The sequence below is a fragment of the Sorex fumeus genome, unplaced genomic scaffold, assembly GCF_029834395.1.
Source record: "Sorex fumeus unplaced genomic scaffold, SorFum_2.1 ptg000109l, whole genome shotgun sequence".
Lineage (NCBI taxonomy): Eukaryota > Metazoa > Chordata > Mammalia > Eulipotyphla > Soricidae > Sorex > Sorex fumeus.
The window spans coordinates 1,628,005-1,647,615 of NW_026606166.1; the positions used below are offsets into that span (position 1 = coordinate 1,628,005).

Consider the following 19,611-nt stretch of genomic DNA (forward strand, 5'->3'; position numbering starts at 1 on the left):
GGGATGGTAGGAGGTGCTGACCCCGGACCCCCATGGGCACCTGGCACTGGGGGGCGAGCTCTGTGCTCCCTGAGCCTCCCCCGGCCTGGTGCTAGCGGTCCACTGGGCTGGTCCACTGGCACCATCACAGAATCCTGAGATGTCTGCCCCCCCCCCCCCCGCCCGCCCCTGTCCTCCTCCAAGCCAGAGCCCTGAGCAAGGACATTCCTGGGCTCAGCAAGGAGCACGGAGGAATCTTCCGGGCTGCGGGACTGGGAGGAGCCGGTGGAGGGCGCGTCCCCACCAGGAGCGCTGGGAGACGGGGCGACTGTGGCAGCGTGGGGGAGGGCAGAGCAAACAGCCGGCCAGGTACACAGGCCTGTTTGGACAGCTGCCTCGTCTGTCCGTCTGCTGGGGAGATGCCGGCTGATAGGGGGGCTGGGCGGGCGGTTAACCCCTCACTGCCTGCAGAGCCCCGGGCTCAGCGGACTTCTTCCTGGGGGAGGAGGGAACCAGAGGGTGGGCGCCCTCCCCGAGGGGACACTGGGTCAGGGATAGCGGGGGTGTGCGGGGGTGGGGGGGAGTGTTGAGGACATGGATGGTCCGCAGGCTGCTCCTGCCGGGAGCCCGGAGCAGAAGCGGAGGTCTCCCCAGAGGTGGCCAGGGGCAGGATAGGGCCCTCCCTGTCGACAGCGCCCCTGCCCTCTACTTGCTGGCCCGAGGGAGCCGCCTTTAGGTTGTGGAACGCAGTTGCCCTGGACCTCCCGGCTGGCCCAGTCAGCCTGGCGTGGGGAGAAAGCGGGACCCCAGCTGCCCCCACCCCCCTGTTTCGGGTTTAGCAGTGCTCAGGGCTTGCTCCTGACTCTGCACTCAAGGGTGACTCCTGGCTGGACTCGCGGACCACAAGGGGAGTCGGGATGGAATTAGGATCTCCTGCAAGGCAAGCAAATGCCTTGCCCGCTGGACCAGCGCTTCTGGCCCCTCCCTGTGCCCCTGCTCCCAGTGCTGAGGACTGAATGTGGGGGCTCATCCAGGCAGGGTACCCCCACCTGGGGGGCATGAGGCCCAGCTTCAGAGTGTTGGGGGCTGGACGCGGCTGAAGGAGCCCGCCCAGTGCCAGCTCTCAGGCGCGAGGAAGCGGGTCCACTCCAGCACCACAACACCGCGGGTGTTGCCCCCCACAAAACGGGGGTCCCGACCCGTGTCCAAGCCGGTGCTGGCTGGGTGACCGGGCTCCTCACGGCCCCCCCACCACACCCCCATCCTCCTTGAGACCCCACCTCAGTCTGGGCATGTCCGTCTCCTGTCACCCCTGCCCGGTCCCCTTCGCTCCCCACGTCTCTCTGGGCTGAGCCCTCCACCCCTTCCCGCACCCCCAGTGGTTCTTTGAAAATGGAAATTACTCAGGCCACTCCCCGCTTGCCAGGTTTCTACGGTTCCTCAGAGCTCTTAAGATTAAGACCAAAAAAAAAAAAAAATCCTTTTAGTTGGCGGCACCGGTCAGGTAAATTAGGGCTTGCAGGGGCAGCATGTGGGGGTCCCCCAGGTACGGCCGGGAGGGGTATTGGGGAACACAGCGTGTACATTAACGTTTGCGTAAAAGGGAGAAAGCGGGACAAACCTCCCCCAGCAGCCGGAGAACGGGAGACGCCGCAGGTTCCCCTGTCCTGGCCGGCCCGGGTCTCGGACAGCGGGTGCGACCCCTTCCCGGGCTGCCTCTGGAGAGGGACCTGGGTGCGGGGGCGGGGGCGCGCAGCTGCCGCCGATCCCGTTTGTACATTTGCGCGCGCACCGCGCACCCTCCTCGAGCGAAATGTGGTGGTTTGTAAAACTACCCATTTCCCTAGCGGGGACCGAGACTCTCCCACCCCCCGCACGCCTCCTCTGCACTTTGCCTCGGTTTCCCCTCCTGTCGAGCCACAAATGTTTGGCCCGGCTGGGGCTCCCTCCCCCTCTAGTCCATCTCCAAACTGCCAGTTCAGCCAGGCAGCTTCGCCCCCAGCGTGCGCGGACCCCGTTCCTCTGCCCGCTGCCCCTCTTCCCCCAGCATCACTGCGCCCCCAGCCCCAAAGGAAGGCCCAGTCCATGGAGGGGGGGGCAGGGAAAGACCCAGGGAATTCCAAGGAGGAGCTGTCGTGTAGAGGTAGGGGGTATCTCCCTAGCCTTGAAGGCCCCCAGGTTTTGCCAGACGCGAAGAGGCTCCAAGCAGGGCACCCTGGTCGCCGCACCCCGCGCCCTGCTCCTACTGTGAATGGGGGGGGGGGACATTCCCTCCTCCGGTCTGTCTGTCCCTACGACCAAGGGGAAACGTGGGCAGGTTCCTGGAAGGCCACTTTTCCTTGTTCGTTTTGGGGGCCACACCCGGCGGTGCTCAGGGGTTCAGTCTGTCCCTGCACTCAGGAATCATTCTCGGCAGGGCTCAGAGGTTCTTGGGGAGATGCCGGAGATCGAACCCCGGTCGGCCACGGGCAAGGCAAGCGCCGCGCCCGCCACGCTCCCTCCAGACCCTGGATGCCACGGGGAAGGTGTGTAAACCCTGGGCACCCACTTGGTGCTCGGCACTGCTCGGCCCCGGGAAAGGGTTAAAGCCGGGCGCTTTTTAATTGTCAAATGACTGCGGGCGATTAGCGCTGGCAGCTTCCTCAATAATCGCTCTTCTCTGTACCTGCTGGGAGCTTAATTAAAAAACAAAGAGGCTCAATTTAAAGGCCATTACTATGCTAATGCGGCCGGGCGGCGGTGATTAAGCGGCTCGGGCGGGCTGCGGGCGGCTGGGGCGGGGCGCGGGGCGATCAGTTACCCACTAAACGGGCAGCCTGGGGAGGGGGGCTCCGAGCTGCCGCCCGCCCGCACCGACCCCAGCGCCCGAGACCCAGGGAGCTGGTCCTTGCTCCCTAGGACAGGGCCCTCCCGCTGCCGTCTCCCACAGAAGACCCCCCTCCCACACCCACTCCTCAGTCCAGGACACTTTCACTCAGGCACACGGCCGGAAACCAGCCAGCCACACTCTGGCTACAGATTGGCGTGCCAAGCCGACCAGGGATGGACAGACTCACCAGCTGGGGGTACTGCCAGGAAGGAGTACTCCTGCATGTGTTTTGAGAGAAGGGGGTGACATGCTCCAGATCACTTGGCAAGAGACTAGGCACTGGAGTCTTCGGAAACTGGGCCAACAAAGTTAGTGGCATCATGTGGCTGCATCATGAGAAGTATAGGGTTTGAAAGTGAGGAGGGGGAAGTCGCGTCTCCTTTTGAGAACTCTTTTGGCCAGGTACCCATGCATGAAGCACCACTTGGACACACTCAGACTTGAGTTAGAGATGGGGCGGGGGGAGGGAGGGATGAAGGGGCAGAAGCAGGATGGAGGAGGAGAGAGAGAGGGAGCAGGAGAGAGGTTCAGGGCTTTGAATGTCTGAAGGGCAAGAAACGGCGAAATCCATGGTCCATGGGGTCGCAGATGAAGCTGCACCTTAGCACCTAGCCTGTGACGTCCTGTGGCACCCACACGTGGTTTTGACCCCCGTCCGTGTTTTCGTGGGCTACTGGGGAAGTTTGAACATTGGGACCACGGAACGCCACCCTCTCAGCCTGGAGGGAAATTGACATGGTAAATTAACCAGCAGTAAATGCTGCCAGCGCAACAGTGGAAGGCCCTGGGTGAGAGTGAAATGCATCACTGGCTCCAAACGAACCGAGTCCGCCCGCTCATCAGTCAGGGGTAATCGGAGCACCAAGCTGAGGATCCTGCAAACCTTTATTGAAATTTCCTTATGGAAAATAATTTATCTCAATGAAAATAATGTTAGTAAAATAAAAATGAAAATGGGAAAAGTTGTAAATTATTTAACTGCACTAGAAAGAAAATTGATCAAAAAATTAAATTGCCTTAATGGAGTTTGTTCCAGAAAAACACTTGCTCCGAGGAAGTTTATCAATGTTGTTATAACCCTAATTAAAATATTGTGGTCTGTGTACAGAGGGAGCTGGAAATGCACGGGGTCAGAACGGTGAGGTCAGAGCTGTGAGACTCTCCAGTGCCCTCTGAATGTCTCCTGAGCCCCCCTTTCCCCCGGAAACCCCGTCTTCAGGGGCTCTCTGGAGAGAAATACCCCGCGTTTTAGCCCCACCGGCCCCGGCTGTGCTGGGAGCTGAGGTAATTTGAGTCTTAGAGCAAAAGGCTTGAAGAGGATGTTTCTGGGTTTGGGTTTTGGTTTTTGTGTGTTGGGAAGCACTCAGCTCTGCGCTCAGAAATCACTCTGGCGGCGTCCGGGGTGAGGGGAGGGATCACAGGGCATGTCAGGGCTCCAACCCGGGTCGAAAGCATGCCAGCCAAGCTCCAGGGCCCGGGAGACACTGTAAAGGCGGGCTTGGCATGTTTGACAGAGAAGGTGCCCAGGAAGGGGCTGGCTGGCTGGGTCGGGGGTTGGGGGCATGTTTGTGTGGGTAGGTGCATGGTCCAGAGGCCCATCACACCTGGAGGGCTGCGTATGTGCATGGATGACCGAGCGTGTTCACGTGTGTGTGTGGGGGTGGGGGGGAGGGTTCAACATGGATGGGTGGGAACTGAATTGCAGCCCTCTTTGCCTGGGATTCAGGGCCTGTAGCCCAGTCCCCGCCTTCCTCACCTGTCCTCAACCTCACCACCCAACTGTCTCTACCCTGCAAAGGGGCCTCCGTTTTTCTTTATTTGGGGCTGGGTTGTTAATATGTGGTGCCGGGATTCAAACCAGGGTCGGACTAAACCCATGGACTGTCTCTCAGCCATTTTCTTATATCTTACTTAAAAAAAAATTTTTTTTTTTTTTGTTTCTCAGAGTTCTCTGCTGATTTGGCCCCAGGCAGAGCCCAGATTCTGAACTCAGATGCCCCCTGGACTCCTCCCAGTTCAAGGAGTTGCCCCCTTTCTGCTTTTCTGCTCTGTAGCTGCCTCCTCCAGGAAGTCTTCCCTCATATGCAAGCCCCAGCCACCCCCTTATCTCCTGAGTATAAGGTTCTGGGCTTCTCAGGGACTCCAAAGGTGGGGGGAGGCCACACCCACACCGCCCCCCCTCCTGAGATCCCTGTGAGCTGGGGGGCGGTGCGGGTGTGGGTGGGCACATGGGGTGACTCGAGGCTCGAGGGGACTTCAGGAGACCTTCAGTGAACCCAGTAGGAATGACCTCGCGGGTGCAGCAGGAGAGGGTGGCTGGGTGTGTGTGTAGGAATGGAAGGGCCCTCAGGGTCAGCCCCTGGGCTGAGATCAGGTGAGTCAGTTTGCCCCCCACCTGGTGAGGGGCCAGAAAGCAGGACCCGGAGGGTTAAGAAAGCCTGCCCAGAGCCCCTCAGAGGGACAGCCTGGCTCTCCTGCCTGTCCCTTGTCACCAGGGAGGTCCACTCCCAGGGAGGGCTCTGCACTGCACCCCCTAATCCGGGAGGCCCAGGGGCAGGCTCCCTCACCAGGGTGGGTGTATGCCTATGGGGTATCCCCACCTCCGCTGGGTACCCCCCTCCCCAGGGCTTCGGCAGGCAGTGGGGGAGGAGATCGGGGCGCTGGCCTTTGGCCCTCACACACCTTGCAGCTCCCTCCTTCCAGTGGTTCCGGGCCCAGATCTAGGGCTCCCCAGCCCCGCCTTCCCTTCAGAACACCCAGGACCTAGGGGATGGCTCAGGACCCCAACCTGAGGCCACTGCACCCTTGGCTGGAATCTGGGGGTGGGGAAGGGGGGAGGCGGGGAGCCCCCACCCTCGTGGCCCTCGCCCAGCAACCCTCATCCGCAGGGTGGGCACCCCTGCCCCGCGTCTCAGCGCCCTTCCAGCCCTTGCCACATCCCCCACGGCCTTGGGCCACGAGCAGCGCTGGCCACCGTGGGAGCGAGCGCGGAATGCGGCCCCGGGCTCCCGCCTGCGCGCCGCGCTGCCCGGCCCGGCCCGTGACCTTCAGCCCCGGCCCGGGGGCTCCCAGCAGCGCCCCCGGCCCGGATCAAAGGGCGGCGGAGCGGGGCCCGCGCGGCCGCAGGAAACGGGGAGGCCCGGGCAGGCGCGCGCCGCTGGCCCCGGGTCCGAGCGCCCGGCCGCGCCGCGCATTCCAGCCGCGTGATTGACGCGCGCCCCGGGCCCCCGCCTGCGGCCCGCCCGCCGCCGCCGCCGCCGCATCAAAGCAGATGTTTGCAGCTGGTTTGAGTTGGAGCCCCATCAACAGGCCTCTTTTTGTCTCAAAATAAAAAACAGCTACGCCCGGAATGATAAGGACGCGGCAGGCACGTGGGGGAGATGTCAGCGAGCCGGGCCGGCGGCGAGGGCGGCCCTGCAGCGCCACAACCCCGACTGCCATCCTCCCTGGGCCTCCACCTGCCCCAGGACTCTGTCACCTACGGGAGGGCCGGGGTCTCAGGTTCAGACAGTGCGGGTGACCCTGGAACTCAGGCCTGCCTTCTCCTTCCCTCTGTCCTGCACCTCCTAGTTGAGACCTGAGCCCCCTCAACCCCTATGGGTGTCTGGTGGATCCCCCCAGGAAGAGAGGGGCTGCAGCTCCCCAAGCTGGCCTCAGAGGTTATATGGGGGGGGGGGGAGAAGACAGTGGGACCTTGGCCCTGGCTGGCCCCTAGAGCCTTCCTGGTCTGTAGGGAGGCAGAGGAGGCTTCTGTCCACCCTCCTTCACAGGATAGGCAATGGACATCGGGGTGCTGGCAAGGGGGAGGGGAGGAAGCCAAGAGGGCTGCCCCAGGATGTTGTGCGGGAGGCGGGCGGGTGGGCACACACCTGCCAAGACCAGGGGCTGGACCTTCTTCGACCTGGAACCATTTCTCAGGTTCCCCACGTCAGTGAGGGAGAGGTGAGCCCCCATTTTACAGAAAAGAAAACCAAGGCCCCTGGGGCCCGGCGGGGGGCGGGGAGTGTGGAACCCTCACCACCATCTCTGAGGATGTGGGGGTTGGGGACTGTCCTCCTGAGGGCAGGGAGAGATGGGTGACATGTGGGGCTCAGGCAGGACTCAGATACAAATCCCTGGGCCTGTGGGCATGGGGAGGGCTGCATGGAAGAGGCAGCCCTCCAGCCAGTGTGAGAGCAGTGCTTCTCAGAGCAAGTGACATGGCACGGGGGGCGGGGGGGGTGAGGGGGCGGGCAGGTCCAGGAGGCCCTGGGGTGCAGCTGGGGTTGCCTTCTGCTTGTCCACTGAAAGAAGGCAGAATTCCAAGGAGGCTCTGAGCCAGTTTCATTTTTCCAAATTAACACACACACACACACACACACACACACACACACACACAGAATGGTGGGAATGGGGCACACCAGGCGATGCTCAGGGATCACTCCTGACTCTGCACTTAGGGATCATGACTGACAGTGCTCTGGGGAGCACAGGGGTGCCAGGGATTGAGCTAAGGTCTACTACATAAAAGGTAAGCACCCTACCTCCTGTAGTATTGCTCCGGCCCCTTGATTTGATTTTAGTTACTGTAACGTCCTTTGTTCTGTTTGGTTTGGAGGCCACACCTTGCAGTGCCCAGGGATCACTCCTGGCTCCCTACGCAGGGATCACTTCTGGTGGGGCTTGGGGGGACCATATGGGTGCCAGGGATCAAACCTAGCCCCACCTGTGTCAGGCAAACGTCTTGCCCTCTGTACGACAGCTCCAGCCCCAGTCACTATGCCTTAGAATTATACGCTTTTGATGGTAGGGTCTTGTGCATACACTACTCCAACGGGACACCCCCCACACCTGTGCCAACTTCCCTCCAGCACTGACCCCTGATCCACCTCAGCCTTCCCCAGAACCCCCCTTCCTACTCCCCCATTTTCATTACTGTGGAAAGCTGTTTCCTAGACCAGCTTTTAGGTTCTGTTACATTGGGTCATCTGCTAGTGTTGTATTTCTTTTGTATTTCTTTGTATCCCATATATGAGAGCTCATTTGGCATCTGTCCTTCTCCTCCTGGTGTGTGGTCTTATCTTTCCTTCTGACTGAGTAATATTCCATTGAGTGTAGGTACCACAGTTCCTTTATCCAGTCATATGTTCTTGGACACTTGAGTTGTTTCCAGGTTGGGGTTTTTGTAAGTAGTGCTGGAATGAGCACAGGAGAGCAAATATCTTTGCTCCATCCCTTGTTTTTTTTTGGGGGGTCACACCCAGCAATGCACAGGGGTTACTCCTGACTCATGCACTCAGGAATTACTCTTGAAGGTGCTCAGGGGACCATATGGGATGCTGGGAATCGAACCCGGGTCGGCCGCATGCAAGGCAAATGCCCTACCCTCTGTGCTATAACTCCAGCCTCTTGTTTTTTTTTTTTTTGAGACCTTTCCAAACTGTTTCCAGAAAGGTTGAACCCATCAACATTTTCATCAGCAGTGGATGAGGGTCCTTCTTCCCATGCCCGTGCCAGCTCTGATGTGTGCCAGTCTCGCTGGAGTGAGGTGCTGTCGCGTTGTTTTGACTTGCGTTTCCTCAAGGACACAGGAGGCAGAGCACTCATATGCCCACTGGCCATCTGTAGTCTTCTTTCTGGAAGCTTCTGTTCATCTCTTCTCTCCATACCAAGTGGCTTGGTTTGGTTTTTCTGAGAAGGAAGCAATAGGGCAAATACGTTTGGAAAGCTCCAGTCTAGAAGGATGAAGAAGAGTTTAGCAACCAGCAAAAGGAGAAGAGCAAGAGAAGGACTGGGAGGTGCCTCAGAGGGCCAGGGAGCCCCCACCCCGGGCACTGCTGCCCCTCGAGGCTGAGGCTGACCTGTCTAGCCGTCCGGCTCTCACCAGGAATGGCCACTGGGACCCCTGAGCCCAGCTGGGGAGCTGTTCCCCCTTGGCTGGAGCGATCACACAGCAGGGAGGGCGCTTGCCCTGCATACAGCCCATCCGGGTTGACCCCCGCCAGGAGTGACCCCTGAGCGCAGAGCCAGGTGTAGGCCCTGAGCACCACCCGGTGTGGCCTCCAAACAAAAATAAAAGCAGGGAGAGGAGAGAAGATGGCACTGAGGCAGGTGAACCCTGGGTGCCGAGGAGCCAGCAGGGGCAGCGGGAAGCTGGCACCAGCCCGGTGCTGGGACTCGGACTTGTCACTCCTCCTGAAAGCATGGGGTGACCCTGGGGGTGCAAACCCGACAGGTGGCTGGGGAAACCATCACAGGAGCCAATGGGGAACGGAATGCAGCGCTGTGAGCAGGACGCTGAGGATTCCCCGAGCAGCACAGAGGCACGTGGGGCCGGGTGGGGCGCCGGGCAAGGGGGCACCAATGGGGAGCCCCCCAACCCCGCTCGGGGGCCAGTGGCCCCATTGGATAGAGAGGAACACTGAGGCTCAGAGAAAAGGACGTGGATGATGTCTCGGACTTGGAGGGGTGGGAAAGAGCTAGGAGTCCAGGTGAATATACTATGGACGTCAGGATGGGGGATGAAAGGGGGGAGGGGAGGCTGTGACCCTCCCTCCCCAACACAACCCAGGAGGACGATGTTGTTGGAGAGAACAGGACCATCCACACTGCCTGTGTCAGTGGTTTAAGAGAAACTGATGCGTTCAGTTGGCCATTCCTATCCCCCTGGTCCAGAAAAACAAAATTATTTGGTTGGTTAGTTTGGGGGATACACCCGATAGTGCTCAGGGCTTACCCCAGGCTCCGTGCTCAGGGCTCACACGTGGCAGCTCTTGGTGGAGGCCACATGTGGTACTGGGAATCCATCCCGGGCTGGCCTCATGCATGCCAACGCCTCCCCAGATGCACTGTCTCTAGCTCCCAGGGAGAAAGCGAGTTTCTGAGAACTTTGCTTACTCACATACAAGCTTAGCAAATTGAGTGTTCAGCAGACAAACCAGTGAAGGCCTGGCGGAGTCGGATTCATAGTTGACAGGTTTCAGGGTAGCACCGGCCCTCAGAGGGGTCCCGGGAGTGGCTGCTCAGGGGTCACTCCTGGCTTCAGTGTGAGCGGGTCTTGGCTGTGGCACCCCAACATTTAGGCGTCATGGTCCCTGGGGGCCACGCCCCAGGGATGCCCAGACCTGCACCCAGCAGGCTGGTGCTTCACCTACCACGGGGCCCCAGAGGGCTTCGGAAAAGCCCACATGCTTGGCCAAGCTTCTGGGGTTCTGCTGAGCCCTGAGAACTCAGCCTGTCGCAACCCTGCCCAAGGTGCACGGACAGATTTGAGATTTAGCACTGGGAGAGCTGCCGGGGGCAGAAAGAACTTTGGTGACATTGGGGTGGGGGGTCTTCCCTGATATCTGAGCTGCTGCATGTGACCTTGAGCTGTCCTGTCTCTGCATCCGTGTGTCCTTCTGTTGACCTGTGGGTTTCTGGGAGCATTTTGTGACGTCAGGCTGACTCGGTCGGGGCTTAATCATGTGAACGAGAGATGAGAGAATCGGGCTGGGGGTGCTCTGCCAGGCAGAAGCAAGCACCCCTTTCTCAGGGGAAAAATGTCATGTGGCGCCCCCTGGAAGTCTGCCTTCTAGAAGGGAACACACAGAGCACCCCTCGGCCGTTCCTGCCCTCCCCCAACACCAGGAGGAGTGGGTGGGGGGAAACTCAGGCTCAGATTGCTGGTGATGCATCAGGCCCTGGACTTGCAGCCCCATCCCCCAGAGAAGCAGGAGGGGATGCCGAGCCCATTATACAGACGAGTAAACTGAGGCTTGGGAAGGCAGTGACTCGCTACCAACCAGCACGTGGTGGAACCGGGCCTGGAATTCACACCCCATCATCCCTGGAGGAGCTCACTTCTTGGTGCTGGTTCCAGGCCCTGCATGGTGGGAGGGACTGGCAGCGGGAAGTGGGACCCTTCTGGCCCCCAGCCCCTCCCATGCATGCCCTTAGTAGCTCTCACCCCAGCAAGTAGACAAAGGCAGCCCCGTAATTGGGAGCGAGTATTTCATGCATTCCCCCCCCCCCCCCCCCGATGTTTTATTGGGTGGGGAGATGCTTGGAGGCTCAGCGGATGGCACATTCCGTTTATAAAGTGCGCGCGGCTTGTTTTATTTCCCGAGTTTTTGCAATCTAGATAACAGATGAGGCCCCGAGTGGCTGGCGCTGCCTCTGTAATGGCGGCTCAGCGCCTTCGGAGAAGTATTAATAATAGATTGTGTTGATGAGTTTGGAGAAAGTAGCAATCGACCCCCTGCTGCCAAGGCATTAGCACGGCTGTTCCAAAGGCGGCCCTGGCCCTGTGCTGGGGCTGCGCTGGCAACTGTGAATGCAGGTCACCCGCCTCTCCCCAGCGTGCCCTGTGCCCTGCCCTGCTGACCCAGACACGTCCAGTGCCCAGGGTAGAGCGCTGACCGGGGCGGGGACAGTGGGGACTGTCTTGGGTCCGAGCAGCAGGTCCATAAGCCGGGCTCCTTTCCGGGCCCAGCTGCAGTGGCTGCACGGTCCAGGGACCTCCGGTGAGGCTCCTGCATTCGGGGTGGGGGGGAGTCCTCCGAGCCAGCGTCCAATCCCAGCGCCCACTGGGAGCCCCTGCAGGGGGCCTGCCACCCCTGTACCTTCATTCACCTGCACTCAGAGGGCCAGGGAGGGAGCAGGTCCTACCTGGGAAGCCCCGGAGGGCCAGGTGCTCACAGGAGCACACTTTGTCACTCCCTTGTACTCCCTTGTGACCCTCCCCGAGTGACACGCTAGGTCTCACGGAGGCCTGGCAGCAGCCCTTTGTGGCAGGGCCTCGGGGCATCTGTTCTATAGTAGAGAAAGGAGTTGAGACCAGAAGGAAGCTCAGGGGAACATCGAGAAGGGGTTTCCAGGAAGGCTGCCCAGAGGAGGTAGTGTCCGAGTTGGGCGTTGTAGGATGAATAGGAGCCTGCTGGAGGGAATGGAGAGGGGTGGCAAGAGTGACTGGAGAAGGCCCCACCGGAGTGCCCCCGGCCAGTGTCCAAGCAGCAGACAGCTCTGCCTGGCCCCTGTCCACCGGTGCCCCGCCAGCCCTCCGTGGGCGGCGCTGATGGCAGCCCCGGGAAGGGAGGCAGGCCTGGCATTTATGGCCGAGTCTGTTCCAGAACCGATTAGTGGAGAATTGCAGCTGTAATCTGTGCCGTGATGGCGGGCGGGCCATAAAGAGGGATGGGATGTGTGCGGCGCTCCCAAGGTGGCGCCCGCAGACGTGGCCCGGGGACGCGGGGAATGAAAAATGGTTTTAATTCCCTCCCAGCAGCAATGATTTGATTCTTCATAAATTTTTCCATCAAAGTGTGGTTGAGGCGAGTTCCCACAGAGCCGGGCACGTGACAAGGAGGAGGGCGGGAGGGGCGGTCAGTAGGTGCGGGCAGAGGCGGGGCCAGGCTGGACCGAGGTGGGGGACCCCCTCCCCCCCAGACTTGTCTCCCGCCGTGGAGGGTGACCCACTTTCCACGGAGGGGCGGAGCAGCCGGGCTCAGCCGACCTTCCTGCGCCGAGGCCTGGCTCACCCACCTCAGTGTCCTTGTCTCTACAGTAGGCATCGGGTGCCCCCATGCGCTGGCTTGCTGTGGGCTCAGAGCCCAGATGAAGACCAGGGGCTGGCCCAGGGCACATGCCTGGAAATGCTGCAGGGAGAGGCCCATGCGGTGGGGCCGGGAAATGGGCGATGGTGACGGCCAGGCAAAGAAGGCCAAGGGCACGGAGCCAGGGGCCGGCACTGGGCAGCCCAGGGGGCCTGGCTTGGGGGCACAGAGCTGGTGAGAGAAGAAGGTGGGTCCCAGAGGGCCAGGAGGGCAGGAGTGCGGTGTCCTCCAAAGGGACCACAGGGCTCCAGAGAAGCACCAGGTGTGTGTTTTGTTTGCCCTGTTGGGGGGAGGTCCCCAGGCTGTGGGGACTAGGTGCTAGGTCTGATGACGGCTACTCTGGGACAGAGGTGCTCAGGGAGCACCAAAGAACCTGGCAGTGCTTGGGGGTGTGCAGTTTGGGAGCTCAAACTCAGGGCTCCGTGCATGCCAGGATGTGTGCCAGTGCTCTGAGACATGGCTTGTGGTTTAGACGAGCCCTTCAGGGGTCAGGCACTTGCTCTGCCTGTGGCTGCATCAGCTACAACCCTGGTTCGAATCCCCAGCACCATCCAGCGTTCCCTGAGCACTGCCAGGGCTCACTCCTGAGCACAGAGCCAGGAGTAGTCCTGAGCCCTGTTGGATATGGCACAATACACACACACACACACACACACACACACACACACACGCAAGCAAAAATCAAACAAGAAAAACTCCGACTCATTCTGGAGGGGATGTTGAAGAGCTGAGGGGTCCTGGGGCCCTGGAAGGGAACTGGGGGGTCCCTGAGGCCGAGAGGAGGGGCCCTGCCAGGTGGAGGGTTGGTTATGAGGATGTGGGAGCTCAGGACCTGGGCGCTGTCCGCTGGGCACTGTGTCTCAGCCTGCCTTGCTCGGAGCTAACCCACCCTGTGGTACAATGCCCGGTGCCCAGTCCGGGACGTGCCCACTCTCCGGGCTCCCGGGGGGAGGGAGAGCCGAGTGCGGGGAGCAGGGACCTCCACAGGGGCCTGAGCCCAGCCCTGTACCTGTCTGTGCCCGCAGGCTGTTCGCGGCCAAGTGCAGTGGCTGCATGGAGAAGATCGCGCCCACCGAGTTCGTGATGCGGGCGCTGGAGTGCGTGTACCACCTGGGCTGCTTCTGCTGCTGCGTGTGCGAGCGGCAGCTGCGCAAGGGTGACGAGTTCGTGCTCAAGGAGGGCCAGCTGCTGTGCAAGGGCGACTACGAGAAGGAGAAGGACCTGCTCAGCTCCGTCAGCCCCGACGAGTCCGACTCGGGTGAGCTGGGTCCCACCCCTGAGCTCTCCCACCCCCGGGCACACGGGCCAGCCCCCCCTGCCCAGAGCAGGTACCCCTGGGTCAGGCCCCGCATGTCTGTGCCCAGGCAGACCGGAGCCCACAGCCGGCCCCTATGCCGGGTACCCATCACCCATACACACAGCCCTACAGGACCCGCGTGCCCTGGCCTTGGCCTATATGTGCCCCCATGCATCCGCGCTCCCCTTCCAGCCCTGCCCTTGGGGGTCTCTGCCCGTCCCAGCCTGCTACCATTGTCTCAGTGTCGGGAAGGGGCCCTGACGTGGCCTCTGACCTCTTCCGGTCCAGCACCCAGAGCCCTGGGCCGCAGGCGCAGAGGCCTGCGCGGTTCCGTGTCTGGGTGCCCGTCTGCCCTGCATGCCTGCTTTTCTGTTCATGCTTTGTTTGGGGGTCACACCCAGCAGTGCTCTGGGGCTGCTCCCTGCTCTGGGCTTTGGGGGGGGTGGTGCTCCTGCTGGTGCTCGGGGCCAGGTGGGGCCTGGGACTGCACTCTGGCCTCCTGCATGTGGAGCACGTACACCAGCCCATCTCTTGGTGGCCCCTTTATGTCTTGGCCCTTTGGGTTTGGAGAAAGGGAAGCTCGGGGCGGCTGGCCGGGGCCCTCCAGAGGTCAAGTCCAGGGCTATAGCAGCACTTTGCACAGGGCAGTAGGAGGCCAGACTGGAGCAGGAAGAGACAGGCTGCTGGACCTTGGCAACCCAGAACCCCCTCGGGACAGACTTTGTCACTGCTGGTGCCCTTGGAGGTGGCAAGGAGCTCCCCACTGTCCAATCCTGCTGTCCAGCCCTGCTATTGGGTCCCTGGCTACCTGGCCTGCGGGCCAATGATTTGAGGTTCCCAGAGCCTGTGCACGCCAGGCCTGGGGGTCCCAGGGAGGAAAGCAGCCCTTCTGAGAAATAGGCTGCAGAAGGCCCTGGGGCCACTTTGGGGGTCAGAAAGGCACACTGGGGGTGGGGGATCAATATAGGACCTGCTCCCAGGCCTGGAAGTGCCATGTGTGCATGGTGGGTAGAGTAGGTCTGGGGTACACACGCTTCTACAGCACAGATGTGTGCCTGTTCAGATGCACCCTTGCTTGCCCAGTCCCACCTGTGTGCTCGCCAGAGTGCCTGTGTGTGCACACCTATGAGCTGCATGTGTGTACGCCTGTGAGCTGTGGGTGCATGCCTGTGATCTGTGCCTGTACATGCCTGTGAGCTGTGGGTACATACCTGTGAACTGCACCTGTACATGCCTGTGAGTTGTGCCTCTACATGCCTATGAGTTGTGGGCACATGCCTGTGTGCTGCACTTGTACATGCCTGTGAGTTGAACCTGTACATGCCTGTGAGCTGCACCTTTACATGCCTGTGAGCTGTGGATGCATTCCTGTGAGTTACACATTTACATTCCTGTGAGTTACACATTTACATGCCTGTGAGCTGCGCCTGTACATGCCTGTGGGCTGTGGGTACATGCCTATGTGCTATGCCTGTACATGCCTTGAATTGCGCCTGTACATGCCTGTGAGCTACACATTTACATGCCTGTGAGCTGCGACTGTACATGCCTATGAGCTGCACCTGTACATGCCTGTGAGCTGTGAATAAATGTCTGTGAGCTGCACCTGTGCATGACTGTGAGCTGTGAATAAATGTCTGTGAGCTGCATGTGCACTTGTGTGAGCTGTGTTTGTTCATGTCTGTGATCTGTGTGTGCAAGTTAGTGAGCTGTACATATGCACTCCTGTGAGCTGCGTGTGCATGTCTCTGAGCTGTGTGTGTGTGTGTCTCTCTCTCTCTGAGCTGTGTATGCACTCCTTTGAGTTGTGCATGTGCATATCTGATCTGTGCATGTGTAGGTCTGTGAGTTGCATGTGCATGCCTGTGAGTTGTGTGTGCATGTGTGTGAGCTGCATGTGCAGGTCTGTGAGCTGCATATGCATGTCTGTGAGCTGTACATGTGCATGGCTGAGCTGCACAGGTGCAGTCCCTGGGGCCCCCCTGCAGCCTGAGGTAGTGGAAGGTGTACTTATCTGTACCAGGTGTGTACACACAGACCTCCCAGGTCACTGGCACTTCTGGGTAACATGTCAGGGTGTGTCTTAGTCTGGGACATTTCAAGAAAGAAGGGGTTCTTCTTGGGATCTTCCCTGGGCCCGTTTGGCTGGGGTGAGAGTGGTGGGAATTGGGATTGGTATTTTTGGGATCCTCACCCGGTGGATCTGGGGATTCATTCTCAGGGGTGCCCGAGCCGCCGTGGTGCTGGAGGTCGAGCCCAAGCCTCTTGCTTGCAGAGCATGTGCTCACTTCTGGTGAGCTCAGGGACCATATGGGGCACTTGGGATCAAACCTAGGTCAGATGAAGGCAAGACAAGTGTCCTATTTGCTGTTCTACTGCTTCCTCCCCAGACTGAGTCTCCCCCCCGCAAAGGTTGATTCTGGGCTGCAATCCCCAGCATGCCAGGGTCCAGCAGGAGCAGGTGGTTTCCCTGACAAGGAAAGGGCTTGGGGGAGGCTGAGGCCAGAACAAGCCTCTCACTGAATGGCCCATGTCCAGGTTGGTCATGGTCTCATAAGAGAGCATCACAATGTCTGTGCATGCTTGGGGGCCTTCACAGACCATGTGTGGGCACCCCGTACTATCTGTGGCTTCTGGATCCGTTCCCACATGGGCCCCACTGGACATGTGTGTCCGTCCATTGGCAGGAGCACAGATGCGGGTGTCAGGGCTGGGGGACAGACAAGGCAGGGCCTGCAGACCAAGGAGAGGAGGGCAGTGGGGAGCTGGTCTGAGGGTTCAAGGCCGGGACAGGCATTGCCCCTGGAATCCTGACAGGCCTGGCCATGTCCTCCACAGTAAAGAGCGAGGATGAGGACGGGGACATGAAGCCGGCCAAGGGGCAGGGAGGCCAGAGCAAGGGCAGCGGGGACGACGGGAAGGACCCCCGGAGGCCCAAGCGACCCCGGACAATCCTCACCACGCAGCAGCGAAGAGCGTTCAAGGCCTCTTTCGAAGTCTCCTCCAAGCCCTGCCGGAAGGTGAGGGTGCCCTCCTACACGCCGGCCCCTCCCTCTTGCCGGGGCCTGGGCCTTCCCCCACCTGCCCGCCTTTCCTGCAGTGCCTCCTGCCAGTCCCACTGGGCTGCTGCTGCCCCCCAGGCTGACCCGTCTCCCCCTTTCTGGGCAGGTCCGAGAGACGCTGGCAGCGGAAACGGGGCTCAGCGTGCGTGTGGTCCAGGTCTGGTTCCAGAACCAAAGAGCGAAGGTGAGCCCGGGAGAAACAGGGGTAGACCTGGGTCAGGTAGGGCCTGGGGGGTGTGCGTGTGTGGGAATCCGGGAGTTCAGTGGGCGGGGCCTGTGAGAGGGCGGGACACATAGGGAGGGGTCTTGGGGTGGGGCCAGCATGAGGGGGCGGGGCATTGTGGGGCAGGGCCAGTGGGTGGAGCCAGCGTGGTGGGTGTGGCCTTGTGGTGAGTGGGGTAGGTGGGCGGGGCTTCATAGTGGGTGGTGTCGGTGGGCGGGCCGGGATGGACTGCAGAGGTAGGGACCAGCACCAACTGGGTCTCCTGTAGATGAAGAAGTTGGCGCGAAGGCACCAGCAGCAGCAGGAGCAGCAGAACTCCCAGCGGCTGGGCCAAGGTAAGCTGGAGCCAGGGCGAGGATCGGGATCAGAAGTGGAGTTCAGGGTACCTGAGACCTGTGCCCGGCCAGTGTGGGCAACCCAGAGGAGGGGAGAGACGCAGGGACTTGGATACTCTTCTTTTATTGGACACCCGATCAGCTTGTCCCGCACGAAGGACACTGCCTCTTCCATTCCCTAGATGGGGAAACTGAGGCACTGGGGAGCCATAAGAAAAGTCTAGAGGGGCTGGAGGATAGCACAGCGGGGAGGGCGTTTGCCTTGCATGCGGTTGACCTGGGTTCGAGTCCCAGCATCTCATATGGTCCCCCGAGCACCACCAGGAGTAATTCCTGAGTGCAGAGCCAGGAGAAACACCTGTACATCGCCGGGTGTGACCCCAAAAGAAAAAAAAAATAAAAGGAAAATTCTAGAGAGTGGGTGGGGCTGCGGAAGGGGGTTGGTCAGTCACAGGCAGTCCACACAGGGCTTTGTCAGAATGCTGTTACTGTGGCCCAGGGCTGGTCTCCCAGGGCCCTTGGGGTGTCGAGTTCTGGGGGTCTTGAAGGGAGAGCATGGGGGTGGGACCGACTCTCTAGGACTGCTGACGTGGTGGAGGTCCCCGAGTGTCTGCTCCTAAGGGCAGTCTGGATTCGGGACTCTGGGGCGGGAGGTGAAGGTGCTGTTTTAAACCCGGAGCTCCCTTCCCCGGGATTGGCTGAAGTCTCAGCTTTTGGGGTGCATTTCTGCCAGCATTTGGGTTCTGGGGATTGACTTCCTTCCCCGTTCTTCTCCACACGCACACATCTGCGCGTCAGGTGGGGGCATCCCCTCACCTAGAGCTGGGCTCACCTCTGATCCTCCCCCCTGTGCCCACTCGTACCCCTAGTTCCTCCCACCAGCCCAGAGGAGGATCCCCCAGCCTCCCCACATAAGATGCTCCTGGCTTCAGACAGCCTGGGGGGGACCGTCCTTCTGCCAGGACCTGCTCCAGCCTAGCTCAGACCTTAAAGTGGCTCGGGGTGGAAAGGATCCTTCCTCCAGGAAGTCTTCCTGGGCTGCTCTGAACCAAAATGATGTCCCACTTCAATGCTTTCAGACAGGAATACCTGCTGTTCCCACAGGCTGACTCGAGTGTCTCCTGCCTGAGATACGGAACCCAGAGGGTGGAGGAGGGGGAGAGTGGGGAGCTGGGACGGGGGGTTGGGGGGGGGAGGCAGGAGTCAGTGGGGAGGGGGCCAGGCAGGGTAGACAGGGGACAGTGGGGAGGGAAGGGGGAGGCAGGGGTGAGTGCGGAGGAAGCCGGGGTGGAGGGCAATGGGGAGGTCCCAGGGTGGGGCGGGGAGGAATCAGCTCTCAGGCAGTGTCAGAGGCGGAGGTGCCCCGGCAGGCCCTGGGTGGGCGGTGACGCGCGCTGTGCCCCCAGAGGTGCTGTCCAGCCGGATGGAGGGTATGATGGCCTCGTACACGCCGCTGGCGCCCCCGCAGCAGCAGATCGTGGCTATGGAGCAGAGCCCATATGGCAGCAGCGACCCTTTCCAGCAGGGCCTCACGCCACCCCAAATGCCAGGTGACCACATGAACCCCTATGGTAAGCCGCCCCGCCCCTGCCCCCACCCGGCCCAGCTGGCAGGGAGGGGAGGGACCCCCTCGTGATGGCCACCTCCTGTCCTGGGGCCCACGCAGGTCCCCCCGCCCAGCCCAGCGGCCTCCTCTGGACGGGACAGGGGTGTCCTCCCCGGCTCCCCGCCCCGCCCCAGGAACCCAACCCAGGACTTTCAGCCTCAGACACAACCCCCCCCCCCCCGACTGCCCACCCCTCACCCTCGCCTCGTGGCCTGCTGACCGCCTTCTGCCCCGCAGGGAGCGACTCCATCTTCCACGACATCGACAGCGACACCTCCCTCACCAGCCTCAGCGACTGTTTCCTGGGCTCCTCGGACGTGGGCTCCCTGCAGGCCCGCGTGGGGAACCCCATCGACCGGCTCTACTCCATGCAAAGTTCCTACTTCGCCTCCTGAGGGCCGGCCGGGCCGCTTGGACGCTGGGACGGGGGTCCTGGGCGGCGCTGGGCGGGGAACCCGCGGCCTCCAGCTAGCTGCCCCCCGCCCCGCCCACCAGCCGCACAGACTGCAGACAGCCATACGGTGCCCTCCCGCTGCGGGGGTCCACGCTGGACAGGACCGGGCAGGGGCTCGGCTCCCCCGGGGATCCGGAGTCCTGGGACAGCCACCAGCCGCCCAGCCCTGCCGGGGGCCTCCATCACCTCCTCCTCCCGCCCTCTCTCTTTTTTG

At 61.2% G+C, this 19,611-nt stretch overlaps 1 protein-coding gene across 2 annotated transcripts in view; it reads left to right on the top strand.

Annotated features, from left to right (window-relative positions):
* LOC130042766 (LIM homeobox transcription factor 1-beta) overlaps positions 1–19,338 on the top strand; it is a 71,798-nt gene extending 52,460 nt beyond the window's left edge. Inside the window, exons 3-8 of one of the 2 annotated variants that reach the window (XM_056134958.1) lie at positions 13,446–13,678; positions 16,556–16,737; positions 16,886–16,963; positions 17,271–17,337; positions 18,744–18,908; positions 19,181–19,338. In XM_056134958.1, the coding sequence (XP_055990933.1) occupies positions 13,446–13,678; positions 16,556–16,737; positions 16,886–16,963; positions 17,271–17,337; positions 18,744–18,908; positions 19,181–19,338 (883 nt within the window). The remainder of the gene's footprint in view (positions 1–13,445; positions 13,679–16,555; positions 16,738–16,885; positions 16,964–17,270; positions 17,338–18,743; positions 18,909–19,180) is intronic. The other variant, XM_056134959.1, reaches the window with a different exon arrangement.
* The last annotated feature ends 273 nt before the right edge of the window (positions 19,339–19,611 follow it).